This window comes from Beta vulgaris, chromosome 6, assembly GCF_026745355.1.
Source record: "Beta vulgaris subsp. vulgaris cultivar EL10 chromosome 6, EL10.2, whole genome shotgun sequence".
Lineage (NCBI taxonomy): Eukaryota > Viridiplantae > Streptophyta > Magnoliopsida > Caryophyllales > Amaranthaceae > Beta > Beta vulgaris.
Genome location: NC_079207.1, coordinates 6,172,851 through 6,187,273, shown reverse-complemented (window position 1 = coordinate 6,187,273; position 14,423 = coordinate 6,172,851). Strand labels below are relative to the sequence as shown.

At 37.6% G+C, this 14,423-nt stretch overlaps 1 protein-coding gene across 1 annotated transcript; it reads right to left on the bottom strand.

Annotated features, from left to right (window-relative positions):
* Positions 1-260: 260 nt before the first annotated feature.
* LOC104895247 (subtilisin-like protease SBT2.3) lies at positions 261-13,478 on the bottom strand. The gene is made up of 10 exons (XM_010681705.4): positions 12,772-13,478; positions 12,020-12,173; positions 10,663-11,060; positions 9,177-9,272; positions 7,488-7,560; positions 6,198-6,480; positions 3,427-3,755; positions 2,936-3,206; positions 2,552-2,833; positions 261-885 (listed from the first exon to the last, which is right to left on the bottom strand). Exons 1-10 carry the CDS (start codon positions 12,990-12,992, stop codon positions 476-478), a joined length of 2,517 nt encoding a protein of 838 aa, XP_010680007.1. The 5' UTR covers positions 12,993-13,478; the 3' UTR covers positions 261-475.
* Positions 13,479-14,423: the final 945 nt, after the last annotated feature.

Below are 14,423 nucleotides of genomic sequence, written 5' to 3'. Positions count from 1 at the left end.
ACAAATGACAACAGAGAATCCATCAACCACTCCCACTGTGAAGAACCCATGAGGCTAAATATCTCTACACAGAAGTAGCGGCGGGATGGAATAATAAAGAAAACAAAAAAGAATAGGCTTGCCTTTCTCATTCATCAAGCATTATGTTCAATAAATGTATCAGAAACTCATTGTTTGGACTAGCCACATCAACTAGTATAGTCTAGCAGTACATTGTTATAGCTTCTACTCCCAATATAGAAGTATTACTTAAAGAAAGGTGCAGAAACTGAAATGTTCTTTTTAATTATCATTCACTTGCATATCTACATTCTAATCAGAATACAACAGCTACTTTACATGTATCTAATCAAAAAAAATATCAGCACTCATTCACGACATTAGCAAGAATAGAATCAGCCGACCTCCATGGTCAGACAAGAGAAAGAATTGATTATCTTTCTAAAATTTTATATGTCATCAGAAACTACTTACATCATGAAGAGAATTTAAAAATGACGGTTAACGGGATGTTTACTATGTGACCTTGATCTCCAAAAAGCCCTATCCTACCATAACCAGCAGTCGTATCATTCCTAGTAGCATTCATAGATACAGTCAGTACCTGTTTCTCTCCAGCTGCAATGTAGAAGTATGACGGTATAACCTTTACAGAAACACCATAAGGAGCACCCCAACCAACACGAAAGGACTCATTGACACCAACATTTAGAAGTGTTCGGTTGACCACTCTAGTTTGGTTTAATTTTGCAATTGTAATAGAGGGTAAGTTCAAGTCAGAGCCACCCATGGTAGAAATCCCATCACAGCTCTGACCTGTGTAGTTCAATACCACTGGAGCAGAACCATTTATGCCACAAAGAAAAGAAAAATAGTCATCATAACCTGCAGCATCAAAATAATGTATATTTGTCAGGAGTTGTTGTTCAGCCAAGATGAATGCAGAGAAAGATGAAAAGGTGTACTATATTACTATAAAGGCTGTTGGCCAAAGTTCATTCACAAAATATGTGCACCGACATGGAACCACAGGCCCACAACAAATCTCGTAGTTCCTCAATTAATATCAACCAAGGTTGTGCAAATTTTCCAACACTAGCAACCACACTAAATTTTAATTTCTTATAGAAAGACATCATCTCATCATCATGATTTCAGGAAGTTCGTGCATAGTTTCCTAGTTAGCCATGAGACAATTGGTATAACCTTCTCTACATATTCATGTAAACAACTTCACCATCCCTGGCATCCGAATACCAAAGCTTTACATGTCGGAGAGAGTAAAGGTGATGCTCAACCATTTTCTCCACTTCCTCTGACTTACTCCTGAGTCCTGATTTATGCAACAAGAAAAGGGTCTCTATACTCCTGCTTCCTAATGACACATACTAAGGTAGTATGAGCTATATCAAGAAACAAAATATTACTAGTAACAAAAACTTTGGAGTGGAGGGATTGATATAAAAAAAATTGCCAAACTACTAGAAACTAGAAAGCCATCCTATAACATCTTACTTGTATTAGGGACCAAAATTCACCTCCATCCCCCCTTCCCTCTCGACCCTCCCCCTCCCCTCCCCTACACAGGTGATATTTCTCCGTCTACTATGGTGCGATTAGATTCTATATCAATTCCATAAATACCGAACAAATGTTGCCACCATAAATATTAGGGTGAATTCCTCACTGCTTTCTAGGTATGATCATTGTTATCTTCAGCTAATTCAAAAAGAAAAAATAGGCAGGAAGGTACAACAAGGAACATCAGCTTGTGCCTTATCCCCTAAGTTCATGACGTAACTTTTAGAAGAGACTAGTGGGCAGAATAGAAGCATCAATGGATATTGGTCTCCATACCGCAGCACAAGTTTATCAAATACGTTGAGCCCCAAGCATCATCAGACCATCAAACAAGGACGCCTCTAACAAGGCTATCTATCCTATGGCCCAGTCTGACCATCAGTTATCCTTAAGGATGAATGAAATCTGATAGATCTTGCATCCATCATTTACCCAAATTACACCCATATATCAATTTTATATGCCTAACTTCCAACTACTTTCTAACTAAGTGCATGATTTCAATAAAAATCTGAGCCTATGTATAGTACTGTGATTGCAATGTTAACTGCTTTGACCACGTCTTATGGATTTGCAGAAGATTGGTTCCGATCTACACTGCAGTTATGATGCACGAACAGTTGTATGACCATGTTATCCATAACACTTCATAGAACAAACTAGAGAATGGCAGTCCATAAGCAGCTCATCATGAAACCATAACTACTGGAATTCATTATTCCCTTCATCCACAATTTGTTGCTCTCTTTCCTATTAGGGTCAAAGTTCATAACTTTGAGCATAGATTGCAGAAAAATTATTATCCAGTGGGGTCTTGTTAGATTCGTAACAATGTACTTTCAAAATATCAACGGTTTATAATTTTTACTAATGCATAATGGTTAACATGTATATTGAAGACCGTGAAAAGTAAATGGAGCAATGAATTAGGACATAGGGAGTAGCTTTCTAACTATAGTACGGAACTTACTAGAATCGAATATGAGGCCTGGGTCTAGAGCACCAGTTGCATTAACAAATCCACTACCCATGTCAAAAGCAGTTGCAGGAGATTGGTTCACGTCTGGGTTGGAATAAGCACGCTGGGCCATGATGTACCCACCATTCTTGTCACGAAGTGAAGCTGTCGTTGAAAGAGCAGAGGCAATAGCTGCTGGGCTGAAACCAGGGAATTTCTTCTTTATTAGAGCTGCAAGTCCTGCAACGTGAGGAGCAGCCATGCTTGTCCCAGACATCATAGCAAATTCCTCACCTATATAGTTTACATTTCATGCAAAATTGTCAGTTGCAATTTAGATTTATCCATCGTCTGCATCTCACAATCAAGATCAGCATCATGTAACAGAATGTATACCCAGAAATTCAGTAGAATCAGTGCCAAGTGAGCTCCAAGCACCCCATATTGAATTTCCAGGAGCAATCAGGTTTGGTTTGAGTATGTCTGCATCACCAAGAGAGTTGTCTTCGGGGTCTGGGCCTCTAGCAGAATAGTACATTACCTTTGGAGCAGAATCAATGTAATCTGGATTTAGTCCACCAGAAATGCTAGCTACTGCTCCAAATTTTACAATATTCTTTGTGGTCGCATCTCTCACCAAAGAGGAATTGTAGTATTGGAGGAAAACCTGTCAAATAAAATTTTGCTAACAAGGGTAAACATAGAGAAAGAAGATAGTCATGAAAATTGAGACTGCAGTTGAAAAGAATGTTTTCCCCGAGGGGGAAAGTGGAAAGATCTTCTATTGACAATTTGACACGAGTAAATATGATGGTTTGCATGCAGAAAATTATTAACTATCCCAAGTCCCAACATGTTTGTTGTACTCTAATCTCCTCAAAGTTTACCTTAGAATCATTTGTTGACGGAATTATGATGCCAGGCATATCCATAGGAGTTGGATTCAGTTGAAACCCTAAAACAAAAGGATCCATGTAAAACACAACACCCACTGCACTAAGATTCTTGGCAGTCTGCAATGCCTGTTTGATGGTGGAGACTCCTAGCACAAAACGTACTGAATAGCTACAGATCAAAAGGTTTCCAGCAACATGCTCTGGATTTAAAACACTGGCATCTTGACATTCACCAATGTACATGTCATTTGGTGCAGTAGTGTCGTTGCATAAAGCATGTGCAGCAGAGATCAGTTTATACACAGTATCATTTGTTCCCGCTGTGGATCAAACAAACAACCACGACCAACAAATAAGTAACTCAACTTTCAAGGCTCAATGTTCATAGAGATGGCTGAGATGAAACAGAACCAGATAGAAAAAGAGAAATATTGTACATTAATGCAGGCCAGAAGCAAACAACAAGGGACTAAAGTCTAAATCTTTAAATCAGCAGTTACAAGTCAGTCAACATATTATAAATGCATGAAATTCGTGTATCAGAATCACGCTTGTTTTACCCAATTGGAGAAATTTATCGCACTGCAAGTTCACCTTCTCCAAATAAAAGTCATCGACCAGGACCAAATTATAGAAATTTGCAAAATCTTCGTGATAAGAAATATTTCAATTTTAGCTATACAGAACTAAGCACCACTTATCCACAAAATAACACGGAGTGAAACGAGAAACCTACCATCCCACACATGCACATAAGTGGTATGTGTGTAATGCTAAGCCCCCTAAAACGGGCCGGCTGACGTAACTTGAAAGCTAGACACACTTGCCATACCGTGCACAAGAATTTTCTAAGGACATTCTAGAATAAACAAAGAACTCGTTGAGAAACAAAACCACAGTATAGTTCTTCACTTTATCTCTGTCAAAAACAAAATAAATAACCAAAAGGTCCATTAAATCATTAGAGAGGCTGGCAGACTCAATTCGTCCAATTATCTGAAACACCCACCTTAACTACTGTTGTAAGTTGTAACACCTCCACACCAGCATCCCCATATTTCCCCTCTTGTGACCTCAGTGAATTTGTATTGCCTAGCTTCCTATTACTACCTATAATTATAGATTAAATCACTAGCCCACCGCCACCACCTCCTTCAATCGGATAATATCGTGCTCACACACTAGTATGGTACTTCTAACCCACCAGCATAAACAATATAATGAAGATTATACGAATGTGGATTTCAGAAGATGCAGAAAGATGAACTATCTCTTTGGCATTGGGAAATGGATTATGACAAAATGTCTAATTATATTATCACAGGGGTAAGACAATGTACATCTCTCCCCCCACACCCCACCAGCCCACCTCACCCCCCTACTCCCCCTTAACCCACCCTAGGGAAGAGGCATTGTGGCAATATTGATGTTGATATTGTTTCATAAATATATATTGAGAACACGAAAATACTAGACTATGTGGTATGGTCTTGGTTATAACTTATATGGATCTTACCTAGTATTCTTAGAAGCATCTATACTCCAGACCATGACATATGGACAATTAAGTAACTATGCAAGCTTTCCAACTAAGAAGGAATACAAAACACAAAAAGGGGGGCACCTCCTTTATTAATTGCCTCAAAAAATTAAGTTCCTTTATGATTCCCCAGCATAATTGACTTCTGATGATGAACCCTTATTCCTCAAAGTTCAAACTGTTCTTGGACTCCATTTATAGCAATGAATGTCAATAACCTTCTTATATGATTTCCCTCAATTCTTCAAGCTCGCTAATCTCCTTGCTGAAAAGCCACAAGCTCTCAAATACCCAGTGCCTACAAAATAGCCAACTTTCTAACCCATAAAATATGTATGATCCGTAGTGGCACATGCCTGCGCCATGGATGGTTAGTGCAGAGGTGGATATAACTGGTGAGTTTGGCAGGGGAAAACTGGCAATCCACTCTCTGAAATTTTTTCTTGTTCATCCTTCCTAAGATACATATCCAAGCCCTGAAAGATCCCAAGTACCACCACACAATATCCTTTATCAAAAATGGGGTCTGGGAGCTTGTTCCTTGCTACCCCATATGAGTGTCGCTGCATCTGGATTTCCAGCAAATAATCTTATAGGCTGAAATTTATAGCAATTACACTAGAAAAAAGCATTAGGCTTTAATAGGGCCATGGGGTTACAAAGGTCGGCTTAGCAAACAGGCTCCTCAATAAGGTTGCTCTGAAATAAAATGTATAACATAGCAAAGTCGAAAAATTGGTCTAGATTGAACAGGGAAAAGCCTAGCCACACTAGTCACCAGACCTTTATTTCAGTCCCCAAGGCATATTTGCTAATCTGATTACTACCATTGTTTTGATGGCAAGCAGAGCTTAACTTTATCGGTTTATCGACGAAACAATGCCACTGTTATCATCCTCTTATGAGATCATACTTTGTCATTGTAAACAGTTTGGGGATTCGGCAAGCCGCGAACCACATTTCTTAAACTAGATCATAGCATTGGCACCTTCATTTATTACGAGCAGTTGTTCTCTTAGCAATAAACCTATATTGATCGTGCAGTAGCTTAAACATAAACAAAAATTGATGCCAAACAGCCAATAAACTAAAATTGAGCTGAATAGAAAAATAAACAATGTAGACTATCTAAGCATCTGGTCCATGTGTGGACAGTGGAGATCACAGCTTGGGTAGAGCTTCCTGCAAAATAAAAACAGCATAAGATGCAAATGGAACTTACATGCAAATCCAACGCCAGACAACGTCACATTGTTGCCAAGAATTATGCTGTTATTATACACTCTGTCATGAGAAGCAGCACCTACTGTGAAGATCCATGGGCTGAAGGAAGAAACGCTATGTGGAGCTGGACCAGTGTTTCCTGCTGCTTGTACCACAAAGATACCAGCCTTGACAGCGGTCAATAAGGCCATGTCTATAGGATTGAAGAATGTGGCAACTCCTGGAGGACGCCTATTGGGAGTGATTGATAAGCTAATAATGTCAACACCATCCTGAGCTGCCTGCAAACATGAGTAGAAATATATTCAGTCAGTCAAGAGGAAACCAAAAGAAACTTCCTCCTCCATAATCCCTTCGAAGGACAGAAAATTGATTGAACTAACCTACCAAAGAGCCCTCTCAACTTTTATAAGCTAAACAGAGACTAAGCATCTATGAAAAGGAATTTTGCAGGAGATTCTCGCTCACCCCCACAGGCCATGGCCCCACCAGCCATGGAAGGGAGGAAGAGAGAAAGGAAACGAATAAGGACCATGCAAACAGACCAATTTCCTGGTGTTTGCAGCCTGGTAGTATAACCTTCACAATTTTCCTAGGACGACTTCATGATATCTGGCAGTTGGGTAAATTTGTAATATCCTCCTTCAAACTTAAGATGTTTTCTAAAGAAGTTACTTACTAATCTATACATATATGCCAAAGCCAATGTGAAGGCACCATATCCTCCACGTGGTGCTCTCCCCCATTCAGTAGATTTCACTCTGTCAGCCTCATACATGATTATAGAAAATAATTAAAAAGATGGTCATAACAGGCCTTTAACCAGCAACTCAAGTAAATCAATTACTTGACTACTTATCGAGTGTAATCTTATAGTTCATCTTTTAAAACAAAATAAGTCCTCCCTTTTTTATACTTGCATCATTCCCCTAGAATGGAAACTGCATATCACTTGCATCATTTCCTAAATTGGCAATATATTCTCTCTATCTCTCTCCTAGAACATGGGGTTCACTTTGTATCTCTCTATCCCTCTCCATTCCAAAATAATTGTGCCCATACCACATGATGCAACTTGCAAGTATAAGAAACGGAGGAAGTATGATAAATAACAATATAGGGGGAAAGGACAAATTATTACACAGCATATTTCATAATTTTGATTTGTCATTATGTCCGATAAGGCTATATGGTCATGAGAGACTATCTATCATACAACAACCCAGGGCATCGCCTGGGCCAAAAATATAATACTACCAAAAATTTACAATGAATAATTGACAGGTACCTGGTCTATGGCTGCAACTACATCAGCAGCGAAACCACCAAAGCCCTTGTACAATGCCTTGTAGATAGCAATACTGAAGAAGAGGCGAAAAAAAAATCAGAGTAAGACGACGTGAACATAATCCCTTCAATAATTAAACATAATTTATGCTAAACAATAGCTGATAGCTGTTAAAATAGTCAGTCGATCAAAAGTCCAAAGGATCCCAGAGAAAACGAATTTAGACTTTCTACATCGACTTTCAACGCTACTCCTTATGTTAGCAAGGGATTTAAGCAAGCCAGCCAATCTAGACACGTGATTGTTGGTTGTTCAGCTAATTTAAGTCAATATTTAATACTCGACTGACTACTTCCATATCGATTTCATTCCAAAGCCACCTCCCCAACCCAACCCCTCCCCCAAAGAAAAAAAAGCTCCTAATATTTAGGTGATCAAAAAAATGAGCTATATTGAGTCATTGGCTGCCAACAGAGGATGTGGAGCAGACTCCAACAGAGGCTGTTGCCATGAATCACTCAGTGACAGCATGCTGTAGATCTTCAGTTCCATCCCTAGCTATTGAACAAGATTACAACTTGCTGTATACATTTCTGAGTACTTAGCCTCGCACGCCATCCTCATTTAAGAATGCTCTTGATCACACAATTAAGTAGTGTATGACAGAGTACAAGTTTAACAAGTATATAATATACGAAAAAGGGGGTACGTCCCTTGATCACAAGCTATTGAACAAGATTACAACTTGCTGTATAGATGTCTGACTACTTAGCCTCACACGCCATCCTCATTTAAGAATGCTCTTGATCACACAGTTAAGTAGTGTTTGACACAGTACAAGTTTAACAAGTATATAATATACGAAAAAGGGGGTACGTCCCTTGATATATCGGTGATTTAAGAAATATGAGCTATATTGTGAGTCATTGACTGACAACAGAGGTTGTTGTCATGAACAACTCAGTGACAGCATGCTGTAGCCTTTTCGTTCATTGAGCAAGAATACAAGTTGCTGATAGATGCCTGACTATTTAGCCTCGCACCCCAGCCTCACTTAAAAATGCTCTTGATAACACAGTTAAGTGGTGTATGACACAGTACAAGTTTAACAAAGAACGCAGTATACGATAGAGGGGGTATGTCTCCTAGATGTTCATACTAAAATTTTCACATAAGATCTGCATAAGAAGAGGGGGAGGGGGAGAGGGAGGGGGAGGGCGGAGAAAATTTACACTTCCAACACGAGTAGAAGAAAAAAAAAATAGACTACGCATATCAAATACAAGACCCCAGTAATTCAGAAAACAGCCCATAAAAAACTGTGTTCTATTAGACAGTTATAGATCTAAAAAGTTTCTTGCTCCAGAGAATGAACAGCATACAGACGCATTTCAAGACAGGCAAGTTGTTTTAACAGTCAAACAGCTTAAAATGCTATTTGTGTTTGACCAAAACCTGAACAGGCAAATAAATTAGCCAAGATTGCCTTTGAATGTGGGACAACTAGGCGGAACTTTCCATCCCCACCAACCGTCAATTTTACTTGAAATCATTGGCGTCACTGGCTCTCCATTAGAAGATATCAAGGAATTATTCTCCTCGTAAAGTCGTAACGATGATAGGATGATTAAAAGAAGAACTACGGAATACAATATAACTGATAAAGACAGGCAAGTTCAGGTGCATTACTGTGAGCGGGGAGCCATTCCACTTGCATTTCCAAAGCGATGCCCAGATACAACAACTGGAATCCCATGGTTTCCTGACGCAATTGAAGCTGTATGCCTATACATAGCCAAGAGACAGTAAAGATATATGGCAACATCAAAATTCATTCTCTAGGTGTGCTTTTTAAAAAATTACAAGTTAGAAAATACTTACACTGTAATTTATGTATAGTGTAATACCACATAGCCAATGACCCGAAAAAAATTACCCCTTTAGATTAATAATATACATAGGACCCCAGAGAATGAGTCCTGTCGTAAATTTAGTCATCAATCCCTAGAAGGGGTTAAACAAGAAGTACAAACTGAGTATTGAATCAGAAGACATTAACAGGCTTGTCTTTATTTAAAACTCTAGGCTTGACAAGGTAAAATTTTTATAGATTTTATGCGCCCAATCTGCTTGCTGCATTGAAAAGGAAAAGGTTTTAGAGAAAGGAAAAGAGAGAGATCAGTGAAGAGCCTAGGCCCTTATACCCAGTCGGACATCATCTGAGATATCCAACTGTCCCCTGAGTAACTAATATGAAAATCTTTGACCCTCTTAACAAATGATTGTAAATTATAAACTCCAGTCCTATGCATACTGCATGGTGTTTGAAGCAAATAGGTATTTAGCATTTTATTTTTAAGATAGGAAACTAAACAAGGTACTGTGGCAAGCTAGACTTTAGGTGATTGACCACCAATATAAGATCTTATCTTTTTTGTTATACTAAAGATAGATACGTAGGTGTTCTGCGTTAATTCCCTTCAGATCCCTTCCCCTCCTTCATGTGATTCTTATTTATTATGGACATGTTACTAAAGATATAAAGTCATCTCTTTGTGGTTTGTACTTTAATCTTTTGCTGATTTTATTTTACTTTATTCTCGTTTCTTATTTAGTAATTGGCACATTTTTTTGTCTCAGGGCTATTAATGTCACTACAAGTATCAACATTGTTATCGCTATTGTTGATATTGTGACTACGATCATTGTAGACCTGAGACCTCTAGTCACTATTACTATTCAGTTCTACACATTACTACCGCTGCCTTAACTGAGTTAATAGACGATGATATTGCTGCTGTTGTTTGATTTGTTATGACAATCATGCAACCATCAGACCGCCCAGGTGAGATGGAGCCTCGGAAAATGCAAAGACGTGCAACAATATACCCTAATTGCAAAGACATGCAACGATCACCCCCACTTCCAAAGACGTGCAATGATCACCCCACTTGCTTCTTATCAACAATTCCTTAACTACTATTGTTATTAATTATTATTATTCATGACTTATAATTAAAAGTTCAAAATGTCAATGTTATGTCATTCACAACTAGAGTCATTATGAACATGTAATAGCCCGTTGTGAACAAGACTACTCAAACTACCATGATAGGCACTTCGACATTAGAGGACAATTAAATACTGATAGCACCATAAAGCAGAAGAAACTTACGTCCCATGACCATCACCATCAAATGGCGATGCATAGTCCTTACTGTAATTGAAAATCCCTCTTGTTATGGCTGATGCAGCAAAATGCCTTGCCCCGACAAGTTTCCTGTTGCAAGAGCCTGAAGGGAAATCCTTAGTAACCTCACAAATTCCAGAGAAATGCTGCGGAACTGGATATGCATTTGCTTCTAGGGAATCTGAAAAGCTAGGATGCATAGGATCAATCCCAGTATCAACAAATCCAATCACAATCCCTTCTCCAGCAGAATCATATCCCCCGTTCTCAGGCCATGCTCCTTGAGGCAAACCTAGGAAATCGGGAGTGTGCGTAGTGTCAGTCCTCACAGAGAAGTCTAGTACCACATTGGCCACTTCTCTTCTTCTAGAAAGCTTGTCCGCCTAAAAGATGACATATAAAGTAGGTGTCAGCAAACTGGAAGCTTCATAGTCCTATGTATCATGCCAAATATAATGCATTAATTCTTGTCAACATTTGCAACATACATATCAACTTTCGAAGCCAATAAGATATTTTCATAGATAATATGGCCTAGGCAAGACTAACACAATAGCATTAAAAGACCACATTCAAAAGTGTAAGAGTTTATGCCTTGAATGTGTTTGATGAAATGCGTCGAAAAGCGTCGAAGAGCATTTTTGGAGTATCGCTTGATCGGGTCAGGCGAGGCAGCCCAATCGGGCCCGGGACGAGCAGAAGAATTGAGTATTAAAGGACATTGCCCGATGTCATCGGGCGAAGTACCGAACAACGATCGGGCGGATGTCGCCCGACCCGATCGGGCGGCTGCCCGGTAAACGCGGAAACGCGTTTTCTGACGGGAATATAAATATGTTATTTCTATTCTAGGTTTTTAGACTACGAAAAACACTCTATTCTCTCTGTAATTTGTTCTCTTCTCATAATAAAATATTCTCTCTCTGTCGTGGATGTAGCCAAATTGGTGAACCACGTAAATCTGTTGTCTGTTTTTATTGTTTTTGCATTCATAATTTGTTTCTCTCTCACGTCCGTTATAACAAAAAGATAATAACTCATTGAAAACAATGCAAATCAAATGTTCTGAAACAGAGGATTTTACAATTGTCTTTCATGGAGGGTGGGACTCCTAGGAGATTGTGTACTCAAGAACTAAGTTCCCTACATGTCTGGATTGGGAAATGGGAAAAGAAAGGGATGGGACTTGTTCGGGGGGGCCACGGGGACACAGTCATTTAGCGCACTAGAACGAAACACGTAAAGTAAAGTAATGGGACTGTTAGGCCTTAGCTAATCCTTTGAAGTAATGTGGCAAAAGCATAACATAAAATGGCCAACATTATACATTTATTATTTATACCTGCTCGGGTGTAACAAGCACAGCAAACCCATTGATCAAGTAGTGATAACTGTACAGTTTCAGATATCTTTCGCCTCTCAACGCCTTCCTCAACAACGAATCATGGACTCGTGCAATATATGACCCATAGTGACGATCCGATCTAGAGATATTTCTGGATAAATCACATTGTTGAGGGCAAAATCAGATACATCTCTTATAAAGCTCAAATTACACTAGAGGAAAACTAGTAATTACTAGTATGCAGTAAAAACAGTTGTTGAAATTTCTAAAATCAATATATTAACAGAACAATCCTCGCATACATCTGAGAAAAAGCCAAAGAGAAATTAATCAATTGATTTCAGACAGATTGGCAGGAAGCCAGAAGACAAACATAGGTAGGATATAAATGAGACAGACAATAACCTTATAAATCCAACAAATGCACAGAAATGAGGAATTTCCAATTACTATAACTTCCAAATTCTCCCAGGGTGTAAAAAAAGACAAAATATTTGACCGTTGCACTTCATCCATCATTCATCATATCATACAACAAACAATAAAAGGAAATGATTTCCTTAGAATTGCAATATACTACTAAAAATAATAATAATTGCATATTTTGTCCCAACTCCAAAATAATTGACAAAAAAAAATATCTTCTAAAAATGATTAAATACCATAATTACTAAGAACACACAAGTGTTACAACCCAAATTAGAAATTTAATCATCACTGAACTGAAAATGTAAATATAAATGCGTTACCTAAGCTTGTGAAAGGTGTTCAATTTAGTAGAAGGAACATGCTTTTTGAACCCACTCCTATGTCTTTTACTCAAATCATTGACGAAGAAATGAGCAGAAGGTGCTTGCTTCAGAGTAACAATGTAAATCCCACTGATTTCATCTGGGTTATTCTGACATAAAGCAAAACTCAACAAAAAAAGCAAGGATAAATGCAACAATTTGAGCTTATTTCTCTCCATTTTTGGAGGAAGAAGAAGAAAAACAAAAACCCAGAAAAAAGATGAGATCTTTATTGAATTCTCTCAAGAAGCAGAGCCCTAAACAAAAAACCCAGAAATTTTAAGAACATAAAGTGGTCACCATTTTTGAAGCACTTGAAGAAAACCCCAAGAGAGAAAAATGGAGGACCCTGAAAAGTGTGAAGTTTTTTTTTTTTTTTTTTTACAGAGGAAGAAGACAAGAAGAGAAGTAGAAGTGGGAAGAGTGTGAAGTGTTTGTTTTATGGAAGAAAGGGAAAAAGGAGGAGAATTTGGGTAGAATTAAACTATTAAAGTAGTAATTGTAGTTAAGAGATCGAAAAGTGAAGTTCCCAAATAATAATAAGTGCACATTGAGCTAGCACTGTTAAGTGGGTGAGGGAGAAGAGAGAGAATGCAGCTGTGGGTGGCCTGTGGGGTGGGGCGGTTCTTTTTGCTCTTTTTGTCATGCGCCAGATATCCTCCATTTTCTTCCTTGTATTGTATAGCCTTCACACCACCCAAAAAGGTTGAGATTTTGTTCTTTTGGACTGAATTAACGAAATTTCGTTTATCTTAGTTCAGTTTAGATAGTTCAACTCAGTTTAATTAGTTATTTTTGCAGTTTAATTCAGTTTAGTTTAAGAATGGACTAACTCGATATATAATCACATATAAAACTATTGACTCGTATCACATATTGTTTGTAAGTTGTACTAATAGATGATAAAAGATATCAATGGTCAAAGTTGTACTTTTTTGTGAGGGAGTCAAAGTTGTACTTTGAAATAAGTAAAAATCAAATTGTTGTACCCCCTTTGTTTCAATATATAAGTCATTCACGCTTTACGAAAATTTGCTTTGACTACAAATATCTCTCAAATACGATAAATAGAAATTATACAAATTATACCGTTTGATTCGTCTTGAAGAATACTATAATAATATTATTTTTTAAAACTTTCTATTAACATAAATTGAGAGTAATTAATGGTCAAAATGAACATCATGCGTGTCTTATATTGTGAAACGGAGGGAGTATTTATTTAGAAATAAATAAAGTACACGTTTATTCTATTAGTCTAACTAGTATAGACCTTATCTTGTTAAGTTGTTACCAATATGTTAAATATTATTTCCTTATAATTTTATGATAATATATGTATACTATCCATATATAATATAAATTATTAACAGCAATAATTCAACTAAAAAATGATACTTCCTCGATAACAAAATAAACGCAACAAATGAATATTTTATATCTCACAATTCACATATAATACTCATTTATTACAGTTATTATATTGGAGAAAGTAATTACTTTTAAATTGTCTATTATAAGTGTGTAATACCAAATTGGTAGGTGTATTCATCTCCTCTACAAAAAGCCTAAATACAATAAGTTAGGATTTGTTCTATTAGAACTTATTG